General features: G+C 40.3%; 1 protein-coding gene across 4 annotated transcripts in view; it reads left to right on the top strand.

The window, feature by feature from the left end:
- Positions 1–17,703, top strand: part of psip1a (PC4 and SFRS1 interacting protein 1a) — a 246,632-nt gene that overhangs the window by 47,755 nt on the left and 181,174 nt on the right. For all 4 annotated transcript variants that reach the window (XM_067404355.1, XM_067404356.1, XM_067404353.1 and 1 more), the window contains exons 3-4: positions 1,130–1,206; positions 2,578–2,716. In XM_067404355.1, coding sequence (XP_067260456.1) covers positions 1,130–1,206; positions 2,578–2,716 — 216 coding nt within the window. The remainder of the gene's footprint in view (positions 1–1,129; positions 1,207–2,577; positions 2,717–17,703) is intronic.

A 17,703-nucleotide genomic window follows, 5' to 3' on the forward strand; every position in this document is an offset into this window, starting at 1 on the left:
ATAAATAATGTAAGCCCCTTTTTACTGGTAAAATCAGACATTTGACATTCAGGACCCACAGATATTGCCCCATTGCATTATTATACATTATATTCAACATTAAATATAGTAGTTTAATGTAGTAGCCTACTGTTACTTGAAACTCTGTAACATTCATTTTTTTCTAAAGCAGTACACTCGCGCCTTAAACGCAGGCATTCGCTGATTCTCTTACACAGACAAGCCAGATTAATGCACTTACATAAGAACGAACTATCTAAAAGTTTTCAATCTTCATACTACCAAAACTAAAAACACAATATGCTAAGTTAAAATATGCTTTCACTTCAATGAGTGCCACTTTAAATGATGTCTGCGCTTTCACTTTGAAGAGAGCCGCTCCAGCATGTATGTGCTTCAGATGAGCAATGACATTTCCAATTGCAAAGTGTGTCAAAATGACTCTTCCCAAACTTTATTAGTTCATCCAGAAATTTAAATTCTCTGTTCATTTACTCACCCTTGTGTCGTTTTCGTGCGTCATGCACACATGCACATTTGAACTTTTGCGTTTAATACAGTATGTGCATTGTAAATCTGTTCATCATATAAAGCCATCGTGTCTCCACAGAAGACTTGGATTTGGATTTGGATTAGCCAGCTCGACTTATTTATTTTTTTTATGATGCCTTTATGACCTCTTATATATTTGTTATTATTATTTTTTTGATCTTTTTAGTTTTAGTGAAATTGACTTTAAATGGAGGGACAGAAATCTCTCAGATTTCATAAAAAACAAAAAAATCTTCATTTATGTTTGGAAGATGAATGAGTTCTTGGGTTTAAAATGACATGAGGGTGAGTACATGAAAGAATTTACATTTTTGGGTGAATTATACTTTATAAATACTATAAACTGAGTCTTGGAAAACTAACACTATATTGCAAGTCGTATCATTTACATCAACAATATCTTTGCATTTTTATATTGCGAAATCTCGATATAACGATGTATCGTTACACCCCTATATTAATTTGTTTATTGTAGGCTACTCAAATGTCACGGTCGGATTAATGTTTAGTGCTTTGCTTCTAAATGTTTACGTATGCTGCTGTTTCATGTTTTACATATGCCACTGTGCAATTTCAGATTGATGAGATTCCAGATGGAGCAGTCAAACCGTCAAATATAAAGTTTCCTATCTTTTTTTTTGGCACTCATGAAACGTAAGTAGAAATTTGTCAAACTTTAAGTGAATTGTTGTGGAACTTCAAATGGTCAAAATCTAAATGGCATGTTAGTTCAAGACCTGGGGCCTGATGTATAAACATTGCGTATACACAAAAAATGCATTAAAATGTGCATATGCAATTTTCTACACGCATATCAGGGTTTATAAAAAAAAAAAAAAACTTAGCGTAAATATGTGCGCACCATCTGCACACTTAACTGAATTAAACATGATTTTAATATCCGTTTTCCATTTTATATACACATTTAGATTCAATATTCCACTCTCATTAATGGAGTTAAGCACTCAAATTACATAAAGTAATTATCCAGAAGTTAAACAAATTTTATGAATTTAGATATTGTATTGTTAAATATTGTAGTGGATGTGCTGCTTTTGAATACTTTTCCTGTGGCATGCTACATTTTAATACTTTGTCTATCACGCTTCGCTGTCATTAATGATAATTCCTCTTTAAACTAAATTACAGAACTTATGTTCTGAGAAAATATTTCTTGCGACAACAATGATCAGTGATGCACACAGGTGTGCTGTTGATGTCTTGTGCAAGCAGGCAGTATCTTAGTGATAACTCCTGTGATCTTTCCAACATTATGAAAAATATATTTGAGGGATTTGAAGGATAGAATTTGATGGAAACTATGATTTGCATGTTTGTTTTGTTTGTTTGTTTGTTTGTTTGTTTAAGATGTTTTGTCAGTGACACACTGATTCAGACAATTGTATTTACACTGCAAAAAATAAGGCCTATCTGTTTCTATTAATAATATTCTGTGTAAACATCCTAAAACATTTGTTTACCTTATAGACAGCATTGCATAAATTTGATTTGTTTAGAAGAATTAAAAATACTATTTGGTCAGTTTTCTCTAAAAACGTTGCCTGAAAAGTATTTTATACAATTTTGCTTTTACAGATATTTTGATATTTTTTATAGTAGGTATCTCAATTTCCTAATGTCTTGTACTGTTAAATATGGTATCATGTGGATGGGAGTTTGCATATGAAAATATGTAGAGGAGCATATGCATAGTAAAACTAGGTGTTGTAAGCTCCATATTTGGTTATTTTGGGGAGGAGATGGGGTGTAAAGGCATGTATGCACAATCTTCCACTGACTGGGTTTTATAAAGGGAATTTTGGTTCTGGTGTACGCATGGTTTTATAGATCTCAAAAATTGTGTGTACACAAAATGTAGCTTTTGTGCATAGGCACACTTTTTTTTTTTTTTTTTTTTTTTTTTTTTTTTTTAGTTTTATACATTGAGCCCCAGATCCTGCAGTTAAGTTATGGATAATTAGATGTAATAGTTATGTATTATGTTCTTTCTGTTTAATCTTTCAGAGCATTCTTAGGTCCCAAAGACATCTTCCCCTATTTGACTAACAAAGACAAATATGGCAAACCAAACAAAAGGAAGGGTTTCAATGAAGGCTTGTGGGAGATTGAAAACAACCCTAAAGTGGAGCTTAACGGACATAAGGTGCTGTTGTCTTGCTGTTTGAGATGGAAAAAATTAGATGGTTAAGGCTTTGTGGGAGGTGTTGATACTATTTTCACTCCATGCATAAATGCAATGGACTCAAGTGTGTGCACAGTAATCCACCAATGCATACAAGAGATCCACACATATGGCAATACACACATACACTTGTAGGGTTCCTACACAGTTTGGAAAAGTAAGGAAAGTAAAGAATTTGATTTGAGTAATTCCCAGGTCTGGAAAAGTATGGAAAAATATTTGTGTTTCCAGACTATTGCCCCTGTTCATTTTTTCTAAAATATAAAATTAAGAATTTCTAAAAATAAATGTATCATATAGGCTGAGTTACAAATATCAATGTTAATCTGTTCTCATTTTTATGAATCAATGTCAATTCTTAAATCTCAAGAATGGATCTTTTAGTCTGTTGTTTTCAGTTGATGAATGAACAAAACCTCCCATCTAATAATCACAGTGAGCTTTAAGCTGTGTTATTTTTGATATTAAGTCTCAGCTTTCAAATTCTGTCCTTTTTTTATTATGAAATTCAAACAATAAATACCGTTTTGGGGCTCTTTTATGTGTGGTGACGAATTTCTGTAGTGCCTCAGTTAGGGGTGGGCGATATGACACAATTCTTATTTCATGATATGAGAAATTTTATTTCACGATAACGATATACACTGCCCGGCCAAAAAAAAAAAGGACGCTGTTTGGATTTAAATAGGCATATGCTTAAGAGTCTGACTAGACCATTATTGCTGATTAGACATTATTTGGGATGTGCTGGAGGAGACTTTATAGAGTGCTTACCTCTTAGATTTGTCAATAGAAGATCTTGACCAAAAATCAATGTACCTCTTGATGGAAATAAATGTTGTGATGTTTTTCCATCAAGAGGTGTATCAGTTTTTGGTCATGTATTGACAATGCAAGAGGTGAGTGAGCACTCTGTAAAGTCTACTTCAGCACATCCCTAAGACTTTCAATGAATTTAAGGTCTAGACTCAGAGGTACCAATTCACATGTGAAAATGATACTTCATGTTCCCTCACAAACATTCTTTCACAGTTTGAACCTAATAAATTTTGACTTTTTGACTTGTATGATCATGGTTCCTACATGTTTGTTTAAGAAATTAAAAGTGCTACACTCCATCAATTAGGGGTAGAAGAACTGTTGCTAAACATATAACATGCTAGAAACATAATAACAGCAATAATGATCTAGTCGTCAGCGCGCCAACATGTAGCGCTAGTGCAGAAACTTAGGAAAATGAGATCCAGGCTGTGATAACGTTGATGAAAAAATATTTATTCATTACAATTAAATTTAGCCTCACACGCAAACTTTAATCGATAATGAAAATATTCAATAAAACCAAAAGGTAAAATAACCATCATAAAGGAGTAGTCAATAGTTAATAATAAATCTAGAGTATTATAAAATCCAGAGTATTGTATCTAATAGATGAAGATCAAAAAGAGCAATAACATTAAGACATTTGCAGATAAGAGAGAAGCAGAAGCCCAGGAGAGCAAAGGAGAAAAAAAGCTCTATTTTCAACAACTCAGTCCATATTATACCATAAGCATACAGGGAGATTCCCAACCCACTCAAACTGATGTTTTTGTTAAAATGAAAAAGGTTAATTTCACTCATTACGTCGTCCACTGGTCCAATGTCAAAAATAGTTGTTTTAACCCTTAGGGAATTTTGCAAATCTTGCACCATTAAATGTCAGCAAACATTAATTCTGAAAAACATCACTTCTGCAGTACTTGGCAGGCGTCCAATACCTAACCACAAACGTGTCAGCGTGACCTGTCAAACTGGAACACTTTGAAGAACAATTGAACATAACAAGCATACATACTCTTAAAGATAAAATAAGAATAACTATAAGGGTACAATAAGTAAATGTGAAAATATGATAAGAATTAATATATAAAGTATGAGTACATAAATATAGGAAATCAAAAGTGAAACTGAAAAATCATAAGCCATAAACGATTAACATAAATATTAATAAAAAGGCATGAATATTAATATTGACCATTGGATGCATCAAGCGCCAATGCACTTCGGGCGACCAGAGTTCGAGTCCTGGCTCGTGGTCCTTTCCCGATCCCGCCCCCCTCTCTCTCTCCCACTTCGCTTCCTGTCTTATCACTGTCCTTTCATAATAAAGGCAAAAACGCCAAAAATAAATCTTTAAAAAATAAATAAATAAAATGATACTCTTAGACTTTTTTTTTTTTTTGGCCAGGCAGTGTATATCACAATATCTTTTAGTGTTATTTTATTTAATTTCTGTTATTAAAAAGAAAAAAGAAGCAAATTACAAACAATAGGACAAATACAACTAGAATGTACATTTCCTGAAGAAAATGTGAATGGTGCTTGCAGTGGCAAAATTCGGCACCGGTTGCTAGGGTGCTGTAATTGGTTGCTAGGGCGTGGCTATGAAGATGCTGTGTCAATACTTTTTGGCAGGTTGAATCAAAAGAGCCCAGCCCCAAGTCTCTATGACCTTCTAAACCAAAGATATGATCTCACAGATTTGGCCCCCATGTTAAGTCTATGGGAGTTTTTTCAGCCATTTTTTCGTATGCTGTGCGAAAATCATACACCCAATCGCTTAGAAAAGTCATAGCACACCTCTCCTCAATAAGCCGGTCGATTTGACACCTCATTCGTGGGTGTACGACAAACGGTGCGGGACGAGTTACGTGCCAAAGTTTTGTTCAGGTGAATAGTAATTACAATACTAGAATGTACATTTCCTGAAGAAAATGTGAATGGTGCTTGCAGTGGCAAAACTCGGCACTCTTGATTAGCATGATGGTAGCATGATGCTAACACCCTTAGCATATTGCTAGGATGTGTTTACCAAGATGCTAATCATGTTAGCATAATGCTAGCAACATGCTAACATGATTAGCATGTTGCCACCATGATGTTAACACCCGTAGCATACTGTTAACATGTTTTTAGCAAGATCTTAACCATGTTAGCATAATGTTAACAACATGCTAACATGATTAGCATGTTTGCTAACATGATTAGCATGCTACTATCATCATGCTAACACATTTTCACTAGTTTGTGTCATGTTTAAACCCTAAGCTAATCACTATTAGCATGTAGCTATTCACTGCTAGCATGTGTATCATGTTGGAAGTCCAGATTGCTAGCATGAGTCAAAAGAGCCAACCGCCATGTCTCTATGATGCTCTGATGCAGAGATATAGGTCTTGCTAAACAGTTGCTAGGGTACTCTGTTTGGTTGCTAGGGAGTGGCTTGGCAGCTGCCAATGATGATACTCCAAAGGCTGCTTGACAATATAAACCAACCCCCATGTCTGTACGATGTTCTGATGCAGAGATATACATCTTGAAAAACGGTTGCTAGGGTACTCTGTTTGGTTGCTAGGGAGTGGCTTGGCAGCTGCCAATGATGATACATCAAAGGCTGCTTGCCAGTATGAATGATATAAACCAACCCCCATGCCTGTATGATATTCAGATTTGAAGATATCCCCTCTATGCTTTGGGTTGCTAGGGTGCTCTAAATGGTTGCTAGGGCGTGGCTATGAAGTGTTGAAGGTGATTCGTGATTGGCCGTTTGCTGCCCCGAGTCAAATGAGCCCACCCTCATGTTTCTATGACACTCCTATCCAAAGATATTCATTTGATCTTTTTCAATTGAAGTCTATGGAACTTGTTGCTATGGTGCTCTATATGGTTGCTAGGGCGTGGCTTGATAGCTTCACAATGATCCTGAGAGACTGATTGGTTGCCTGAGTAAAATGAGCCCACCCCCTTGTCTCTAAGACATTGTGATCCAGAGTTATGTTCAATACAAAATCCCTATGTAATTTCCCATAGTAGGAAAAACACAGTACTTCCTGGTTCATGGGCACGGCTTCACCATAGTATGTCTATGGGGCAACTTTGGGCAGCTCTTGCGCCCCAGGGGTACAACTTACACCCAGTTTTGAGGTATGGCCTGACAGAGCTTGCTAGCCTCTTCAAACGTGGTAACCCACATGTTTCTACGAAATTCTCACTCGGAGCAATAACTCGTCAAAATTTGTCGCAATGCAAAGTCTATGGGATTTTTTTCGCTACTTTTTCGCCCGCTGGACGAACATCGTACACCCGATCGCTTATAAAAGTCATAGCACAGGTCTCCTCAATAAGCCGGTCGATTTGACACCTGATTCATTGGTCTAGGACAAAAACTGTGGGAGGAGTAGCGCGCCAAACTTTTGTCCAGAAAAATAATTATAATAATAAGTATGAGCAATAATAAGAATGGAGCTTTGCCTATGGCAAGCACCATTAACTAGAATGTACATTTCCTGAAGAAAATGTGAATGGTGCTTGCAGTGGCAAAACTATGCTAACATAATTACCGTCCTGCTAGGATGTTTTTAGCAAGATGGTAACATGATTAGCATGTTGCTACCATGATGCTAACACCCTTAGCATCCTGCTAACATGTTTTAAACAATATGCTAATCATGTTAGCATAATGCTAGCAACATGCTAACATGATTAGCATCGTTTTAACAAGATGATAACATGATTAGCATGTTTGCTAGCATGATGCTAACATGATTAGCATGCTACTAACATGATGCTAACACAATTAGCATGTTACCAGCATGAGGCTAACACATTTTTACTAGTTTGTGTCATGTTTAAACCCTAAGCTAATCACTATTAGCATGTAGCTATTCACTGCTATCATGTGTAGCATGTTGGAAGTCCAGTTTGCTAGCATTAGTCAAAAGAGCCATCCGCCATGTCTCTATGATGCTCTGATGCAGAGATATAGATATTGCTAAACGGTTGCTAGGGTACTCTGTTTGGTTGCTAGGGAGTGGCTTGGCAGCTACCAATGATGATACTCCAAAGGCTGCTTGACAATATAAACCAACACCCATGTCTTTACGATGTTCTGATGCAGAGATATAGATCTTGCAAAACAGTTGCTAGGGTACTCTGTTTGGTTGCTAGGGAGTGGCTTGGCAGCTGCCAGTAATGATAAACCAAAGGCTGCTTGCCAGTATGAATGATATAAACCAACCCCCATGCCTCTATGATATTCAGATTTGAAGATATGTGCCTATGCTTTGGGTTGCTAGGGTGCTCTAAAATGGTTGCTAAGGCGTGGCTATGATGGCTTTAAGGTTATTTGTGATTGGCGGTTTGCTGCCTCGAGTCAAACGAGCCCACCCTCATGTTTGTATGACACTCCTATCCAAAGATATTCCTTTGATCTTTTTCAATGGAAGTCTATGGAGCTTGTTACTAAGGTACTCTCTATGGTTGCTAGGGCGTGGCTTGATAGCTTTAAAATTATCTTGATAGACTGATTGGTTGCCTGAGTAAAATGAGCCCACCCCCTTGTCTCTATGACATTGTGATCCAGAGTTATGACTTGTCAAAGTTCGTCCCAATGTTAAGTCTATGGGATTTTTCGCCCGATTTTTCGCCCGTCGGACGAACATCGTACACCCGATCGCTTATAAAAGTCATAGCACACCTCTCCTCAATAAGCCGGTCGATTTGACACCTCATTCATGGGTCTAGGACAAAAGCTGCGGGAGGAGTAGCGCGCCAAAATTTTGTGTGGAATAATAATAATAATAATAATAATAACTAGAATGTACATTTCCTGAAGAAAATGTGAATGGTGCTTGCAGTGGCAAAACTCACCACTCGGTTGCTAGGGTGCTGTAATTGGTTGCTAGGGCTTGGCGATGAAGTTGCTGTGTCACTACATATTGGCTGGCCGAATCAAAAGAGCCCAGCCCCAAGTCTCTATGACCTTCTGATCCAAAGATATGATCTCACAGATTTTGACCCAATGTTAAGTCTATGGGAGTTTTTTCAGCCGTTTTTTTCGTACGCTGTGCGAACAGCGTACACCCGATCACTTAGAAAAGTCATAGCACACCTCTCCTCAATAAGCCGGTCGATTTGACACCTCATTTGTGGGTCTACGTCAAACGGTGCAGGATGAGTTACGCGCAAAAGTTTTGTTCAGGTGAATAGTAATTACAATACTAGAATGTACATTTCCTGAAGAAAATGTGAATGGTGCTTGCAATGGCAAAATTCGGCCCCGGTTGCTAGGGTGCTGTAATTGGTTGCTAGGGCGTGGCTATGAACTACCTATTGGCGGCTTGATAGGCCGAGTCAAAAGAGCCCAGCCCCAAGTCTCTATGACCTTCTAAACCAAAGATATGATCTCACAGATTTGGCCCCCATGTTAAGTCTATGGGAGTTTTTTCAGCCGTTTTTTCGTACGCTGTGCGAACATCGTACACCTAATCGCTTAGAAAAGTCATAGCACACCTCTCCTCAATAAGCCGGTCGATTTGACACCTCATTTGTGGGTCTACGACAAACGGTGCGGGACGAGTTACGTGCCAAAATTTTGTTCAGGTGAATAGTAATTACAATACTAGAATGTACATTTCCTGAAGAAAATGTGAATGGTGCTTGCAGTGGCAAAATTCGGCACCGGTTGCTAGGGTACTGTAATTGGTTGCTAGGGCGTGGCTATGAAGCTGCTGTGACACTACTTATTGGCTGGCCGAATCAAAAGAGCCCAGCCCCAAGTCTCTATGACCTTCTGATCCAAAGATATGATCTCACAGATTTTGACCCAATGTTAAGTCTATGGGAGTTTTTTCAGCCGTTTTTTCGTACGCTGTGCGAACATCGTACACCCGATCGCTTATAAAAGTCATAGCACACCTCTCCTCAATAAGCCGGTCGATTTGACACCTCATTCGTGGGTCTACGACAAATGGTGTGGGACGAGTTACGCGCCAAAGTTTTGTCTAGGTGAATAGTAATTACAATACTAGAATGTACATTTCCTGAAGAAAATGTGAATGGTGCTTGCAGTGGCAAAATTCAGAACCCGGTTGCTAGGGTGCTGTAATCGGTTACTAGGGCATGGCTATAAAGTCACTAGTTATTGGTTGCTTGATAGGCCGAGTCAAAAGAGCCCAGCCCCAAGTCTCTACGACCTTCTGATCCAAAGATATGATCTCACAGATTTGGCCCCATGTTAAGTCTATGGGACATTTTTCAAACGATTTTTCGTCCGCTGTGCGAACATCGTACACCCGATCGCTTATAAAAGTCATAGCACACCTCTCCTCAATAAGCCGGTCGATTTGACACCTCATTCGTGGGTCTACGACAAACGGTGCAGGACGAGTTACACGCCAAAGTTTTGTCTAGGTGAATAGTAATTACAATACTAGAATGTACATTTCCTGAAGAAAATGTGAATGGTGCTTGCAGTGGCAAAATTCGCCACTTGGTTGCTAGGGTGCTGTAATTGGTTGCTAGGGCGTGGCCATGAAGTCACTACTTATTGGCGGCTTGATAGGCTGAGTCAAAAGAGCCCAGCCCCAAGTCTCTATGACCTTCTGATCCAAAGATATGATTTCACAGATTTTGACCCAATGTTAAGTCTATGGGAGTTTTTTCAGCCGTTTTTTCGTACGCTGTGCGAACATCGTACACCCGATCGCTTAGAAAAGTCATAGCACACCTCTCCTCAATAAGCCGGTCGATTTGACACCTCATTCGTGGGTCTACGACAAACGGTGCGGGACGAGTTACACGCCAAAGTTTTGTTCAGGTGAATAGTAATTACAATACTAGAATGTACATTTCCTGAAGAAAATGTGAATGGTGCTTGCAGTGGCAAAATTCGGCACCGGTTGCTAGGGTGCTGTAATTGGTTGCTAGGGCGTGGCTATGAAGTTGCTGTGTCACTACTTATTGGCTGGCCGAATCAAAAGAGCACAGCTCCAAGTCTCTATGACCTTCTGATCCAAAGATATGATCTCACAGATTTTGACCCAATGTTAAGTCTATGGGAGTTTTTTCAGCCAATTTTTTCGTATGCTGCGCGAACATCGTACACCCGATCACTTAGAAAAGTCATAGCACACCTCTCCTCAATAAGCCGGTCGATTTGACACCTCATTCATGGGTCTATGAAAAACGGTGCGGGACGAGTTACACGCCAAAGTTTTGTTCAGGTGAATAGTAATTACAATACTAGAATGTACATTTCCTGAAGAAAATGTGAATGGTGCTTGCAGTGGCAAACCACCGGACTCGGTTGCTAGGGTGCTGTAATTGGTTGCTAGGGCGTGGCTATGAAGTTGCTGTGTCACTACTTATTGGCTGGCCGAAAGTCTCTACGAACTTCTGATCCAAAGATATGATCTCACAGATTTGGACCCCATGTTAAGTCTATGGGAGTTTTTTCAGCCGTTTTTTTTGTACGCTGTGCGAACATCGTACACCCGATCGCTTAGAAAAGTCATAGCACACCTCTCCTCAATAAGCCGGTCGATTTGACACCTCATTTGTGGGTCTACGACAAACGGTGCGGGACGAGTTACGCGCCAAAGTTTTGTTGAGGTGAATAGTAATTACAATACTAGAATGTACATTTCCTGAAGAAAATGTGAATGGTGCTTGCAGTGGCAAAATTCGGCACCCGGTTGCTAGGGTGCTGTAATTGGTTGCTAGGGCGTGGCCATGAAGTCACTAGTTATTGGCGGCTTGATAGGCCGAGTCAAAAGAGCCCAGCCCCAAGTCTCTATGACCTTCTAAACCAAAGATATGATCTCACAGATTTTGACCCAATGTTAAGTCTATGGGAGTTTTTTCAGCCGTTTTTTTCGTACGCTGTGCGAACATCGTACACCCGATCGCTTAGAAAAGTCATAGCACACCTCTCCTCAATAAGCCGGTCGATTTGACACCTCATTCGTGGGTCTACGACAAACGGTGCGGGACGAGTTACACGCCAAAGTTTTGTTCAGGTGAATAGTAATTACAATACTAGAATGTACATTTCCTGAAGAAAATGTGAATGGTGCTTGCAGTGGCAAAATTCGGCACCGGTTGCTAGGGTGCTGTAATTGGTTGCTAGGGCGTGGCTATGAAGTTGCTGTGTCACTACTTATTGGCTGGCCGAATCAAAAGAGCACAGCTCCAAGTCTCTATGACCTTCTGATCCAAAGATATGATCTCACAGATTTTGACCCAATGTTAAGTCTATGGGAGTTTTTTCAGCCAATTTTTTCGTATGCTGCGCGAACATCGTACACCCGATCACTTAGAAAAGTCATAGCACACCTCTCCTCAATAAGCCGGTCGATTTGACACCTCATTCATGGGTCTATGAAAAACGGTGCGGGACGAGTTACACGCCAAAGTTTTGTTCAGGTGAATAGTAATTACAATACTAGAATGTACATTTCCTGAAGAAAATGTGAATGGTGCTTGCAGTGGCAAACCACCGGACTCGGTTGCTAGGGTGCTGTAATTGGTTGCTAGGGCGTGGCTATGAAGTTGCTGTGTCACTACTTATTGGCTGGCCGAAAGTCTCTACGAACTTCTGATCCAAAGATATGATCTCACAGATTTGGACCCCATGTTAAGTCTATGGGAGTTTTTTCAGCCGTTTTTTTTGTACGCTGTGCGAACATCGTACACCCGATCGCTTAGAAAAGTCATAGCACACCTCTCCTCAATAAGCCGGTCGATTTGACACCTCATTTGTGGGTCTACGACAAACGGTGCGGGACGAGTTACGCGCCAAAGTTTTGTTGAGGTGAATAGTAATTACAATACTAGAATGTACATTTCCTGAAGAAAATGTGAATGGTGCTTGCAGTGGCAAAATTCGGCACCCGGTTGCTAGGGTGCTGTAATTGGTTGCTAGGGCGTGGCCATGAAGTCACTAGTTATTGGCGGCTTGATAGGCCGAGTCAAAAGAGCCCAGCCCCAAGTCTCTATGACCTTCTAAACCAAAGATATGATCTCACAGATTTTGACCCAATGTTAAGTCTATGGTAGTTTTTTCAGCCATTTTTTTCATACGCTGTGCGAACATCGTACACCCGATCGCTTAGAAAAGTCATAGCACACCTCTCCTCAATAAGCCGGTCGATTTGACACCTCATTTGTGGGTCTAGGACAAACGGTGCGGAACGAGTTACGCGCCAAAGTTTTGTTCAGGTGAATAGTAATTACAATACTAGAATGTACATTTCCTGAAGAAAATGTGAATGGTGCTTGCAGTGGCAAAATTCGCCACTTGGTTGCTAGGGTGCTGTAATTGGTTGCTAGGGCGTGGCCATGAAGTCACTACTTATTGGCGGCTTGATAGGCTGAGTCAAAAGAGCCCAGCCCCAAGTCTCTATGACCTTCTGATCCAAAGATATGATTTCACAGATTTTGACCCAATGTTAAGTCTATGGGAGTTTTTTCAGCCGTTTTTTTCGTACGCTGTGCGAACATCGTACACCCGATCGCTTAGAAAAGTCATAGCACACCTCTCCTCAATAAGCCGGTCGATTTGACACCTCATTCGTGGGTCTACGACAAACGGTGCGGGACGAGTTACACGCCAAAGTTTTGTTCAGGTGAATAGTAATTACAATACTAGAATGTACATTTCCTGAAGAAAATGTGAATGGTGCTTGCAGTGGCAAAATTCGGCACCGGTTGCTAGGGTGCTGTAATTGGTTGCTAGGGCGTGGCTATGAAGTTGCTGTGTCACTACTTATTGGCTGGCCGAATCAAAAGAGCACAGCTCCAAGTCTCTATGACCTTCTGATCCAAAGATATGATCTCACAGATTTTGACCCAATGTTAAGTCTATGGGAGTTTTTTCAGCCAATTTTTTCGTATGCTGCGCGAACATCGTACACCCGATCACTTAGAAAAGTCATAGCACACCTCTCCTCAATAAGCCGGTCGATTTGACACCTCATTCATGGGTCTATGAAAAACGGTGCGGGACGAGTTACACGCCAAAGTTTTGTTCAGGTGAATAGTAATTACAATACTAGAATGTACATTTCCTGAAGAAAATGTGAATGGTGCTTGCAGTGGCAAACCACCGGACTCGGTTGCTAGGGTGCTGTAATTGGTTGCTAGGGCGTGGCTATGAAGTTGCTGTGTCACTACTTATTGGCTGGCCGAAAGTCTCTACGAACTTCTGATCCAAAGATATGATCTCACAGATTTGGACCCCATGTTAAGTCTATGGGAGTTTTTTCAGCCGTTTTTTGTACGCTGTGCGAACATCGTACACTCGATCGCTTAGAAAAGTCATAGCACACCTCTCCTCAATAAGCCGGTCGATTTGACACCTCATTTGTGGGTCTACGACAAACGGTGCGGGACGAGTTACGCGCCAAAGTTTTGTTGAGGTGAATAGTAATTACAATACTAGAATGTACATTTCCTGAAGAAAATGTGAATGGTGCTTGCAGTGGCAAAATTCGGCACCCGGTTGCTAGGGTGCTGTAATTGGTTGCTAGGGCGTGGCCATGAAGTCACTAGTTATTGGCGGCTTGATAGGCCGAGTCAAAAGAGCCCAGCCCCAAGTCTCTATGACCTTCTAAACCAAAGATATGATCTCACAGATTTTGACCCAATGTTAAGTCTATGGTAGTTTTTTCAGCCATTTTTTTCATACGCTGTGCGAACATCGTACACCCGATCGCTTAGAAAAGTCATAGCACACCTCTCCTCAATAAGCCGGTCGATTTGACACCTCATTTGTGGGTCTAGGACAAACGGTGCGGAACGAGTTACGCGCCAAAGTTTTGTTCAGGTGAATAGTAATTACAATACTAGAATGTACATTTCCTGAAGAAAATGTGAATGGTGCTTGCAGTGGCAAAATTCGGCACCGGTTGCTAGGGAGCTGTAATTGGTTGCTAGGGCGTGGCTATGAAGTTGCTGTGCCACTACTTATTGGCTGGCCGAATCAAAAGAACCCAGCCCCAAGTTTCTAAGACCTTCTGATCCAAAGATATGATCTCACAGATTTTGACCCAATGTTAAGTCTATGGGAGTTTTTTCAGCCATTTTTTTCGTACGCTGTGCGAACATCGTACACCCGATCGCTTAGAAAAGTCATAGCACACCTCTCCTCAATAAGCCGGTCGATTTGACACCTCATTTGTGGGTCTAGGACAAACGGTGCGGGACGAGTTACGCGCCAAAGTTTTGTTCAGGTGAATAGTAATTACAATACTAGAATGTACATTTCCTGAAGAAAATGTGAATGGTGCTTGCAGTGGCAAAACTCGGCACTCTTGATTAGCATTATGCTAACATAATTACCGTCCTGCTAGGATGTTTTTAGCAAGAGGCTAACATGATTAGCATGTTGCTTGCATTATGCTAACACCCTTAGCATCCTGCTAACATGTTTTTAGAAAGATGCGAATCATGTTAACATAATGCTAGCAAAATGCTAACATGATTAGCATGTTGCTAGCATTATGCTAACACCCTTAGCATGCTGCTAGCATGTTTTTAGAAAGATGCTAATCATGTTAGCATAATGTTAGCAAAACATGCTAACATGATTAGCATAATGCTAGCATGATGCTTAGCATGATTACCATGTTGTTAGCATGTTTTTAACAAGATGCTAATCATGGTAGCATAATGCTAGCAACATGCTAACATGATTAGCATTATGGTAACATGATCTTAGCATGATTACCATTTTGCTAGCATGTTTTTAACAAGATGCTAACATGATTAGCATGTTGCTTAGCATGATGCTAACACCCTAAGCATGCTGCCAGAATGTTTTAAACAAAATGCTAGTCATGTTAGCATAATGCTTAGCAACATGCTAACATGATTAGCATAATGCTAGCATGATGCTTAGCATGATTACCATGTTGCTTTAGCATTATTTTAACCAAATGCTAATCATGTTATCATTATGTTAGGAACATGCTAACATGATTAGCATGTTGCTAGCATGATCTTAACACCCTTAGCATGCGCTTAGCATGTTTTAAACAAGATGCTAATCATGTTAGCATAATCTAGCAAACATGCTAACATGATTAGCATAATCTTAGCATGATGCTTAGCATGATTACCATGTTTTTAGCATGATTTTAACAAGATGCTAATCATGTTAGCATAATGCTAGCATGATGCTAGCATGATTACCATGTTGTTAGCATGTATTTAACAAGATGCTAACATGATTAGCATGTTTGCTAACATGATGCTAACATGATTAGCATGCTACTAGCATCATGCTAACACAATTAACATGCCACTAGCATTATTCTAACACATTTTTACTAGTTTGTGTCATGTTTAAACCTTAAGCTAATCACTATTAGCATGTAGCTATTCACTGCTAGCATGTGTAGCATGGTGGAAGTCCAGTTTGCTAGCATGAGTCAAAAGAGCCAACCGCCATGTCTCTATAATGTTCTGATGCAGAAATATAGGTGTTTCAAAACGGTTGCTAGGGTACTCTGTTTGGTTGCTAGGGAGTGGCTTGGTAGCTACCAATGATGATACTCCAAAGGCTGCTTGACAATATAAACCAACACCCATGTCTCTACGATGTTCTGATGCAGAGATATAGATCTTGCAAAACGGTTGCTAGGGTACTCTGTTTGGTTGCTAGGGAGTGGCTTGGCAGCTGCCAGTAATGATAAACCAAAGGCTGCTTGCCAGTATGAATGATATAAACCAACCCCCATTCCTCTATGATGTTCAGATTTGAAGATATCCCCTCTATGCTTTGAGTTGCTAGGGTGCTCTAAATAGTTGCTAGGGCGTGGCTATGATATCTTGAAGGTGATTCGTGATTGGCCGTTTGCTGCCCCGAGTCAAATGAGCCCACCCTCATGTTTCTATGACACTCCTATCCAAATATATTCCTTTGATCTTTTTCAATGGAAGTCTATGGAACTTGTTGCTATGGTGCTCTATATGGTTGCTAGGGCGTGGCTCGATAGCTTCACAATGATCCTGAGAGACTGATTGGTTGCCTGAGTAAAATGAGCCCACCCCCTTGTCTCTATGACATTGTGATCCAGAGTTATGTTCAATACAAAATCCCTATGTAATTTCCCATAGTAGGAAAAACACAGTACTTCCTGGTTCATGGGCACGGCTTCACCATAGTATGTCTATGGGGCAACTTTGGGCAGCTCTTGCGCCCCAGGGGTACAACTTACACCCCATTTTGAGGTATGGTCTGAGAGAGCCTATCAGGCTCTTCAAACGTGGTAACCCACATGTTTCTATGAAATTCTCGTTAGGAGCTATTACTCGTCAAAGTTTGTCCCAATGCAAAGTCTATGGGATTTTTTTCGCTACTTTTTCGCCCGCCGGACGAACATCGTACACCCGATCGCTTATAAAAGTCATAGCACACCTCTCCTCAATGAGCCGGTCGATTTGACACCTCATTCATGGGTCTATGACAAAAACTGCGGGAGGAGTAGCGCGCAGAAATTGTGTCCAGAAGAAGAAGAAGAAGAATAATAAGTATGCAGAAGAATAAGAATGGAGCTTTGCCTTTGGCAAGCACCATTAACTAGAATGTACATTTCCTGAAGAAAATGTGAATGGTGCTTGCAGTGGCAAAATTCGGCACCGGTTGCTAGGGTGCTGTAATTGGTTGCTAGGGCGTGGCTATGAAGTTGCTGTGCCACTACTTATTGGCTGGCCGAATCAAAAGAACCCAGCCCCAAGTCTCTATGACCTTCTGATCCAAAGATATGATCTCACAGATTTTGACCCAATGTTAAGTCTATGGGAGTTTTTTCAGCCATTTTTTTTGTACGCTGTGCGAACATCGTACACCCGATCGCTTAGAAAAGTCATAGCACACCTCTCCTCAATAAGCCGGTCGATTTGACACCTCATTTGTGGGTCTAGGACAAACGGTGCGGGACGAGTTACGCGCCAAAGTTTTGTTCAGGTGAATAGTAATTACAATACTAGAATGTACATTTCCTGAAGAAAATGTGAATGGTGCTTGCAGTGGCAAAACTCGGCACTCTTGATTAGCATTATGCTAACATAATTACCGTCCTGCTAGGATGTTTTTAGCAAGATGCTAACATGATTAGCATGTT

This window comes from Chanodichthys erythropterus, chromosome 12, assembly GCF_024489055.1.
Source record: "Chanodichthys erythropterus isolate Z2021 chromosome 12, ASM2448905v1, whole genome shotgun sequence".
Classification (NCBI taxonomy): Eukaryota; Metazoa; Chordata; class Actinopteri; order Cypriniformes; family Xenocyprididae; genus Chanodichthys; species Chanodichthys erythropterus.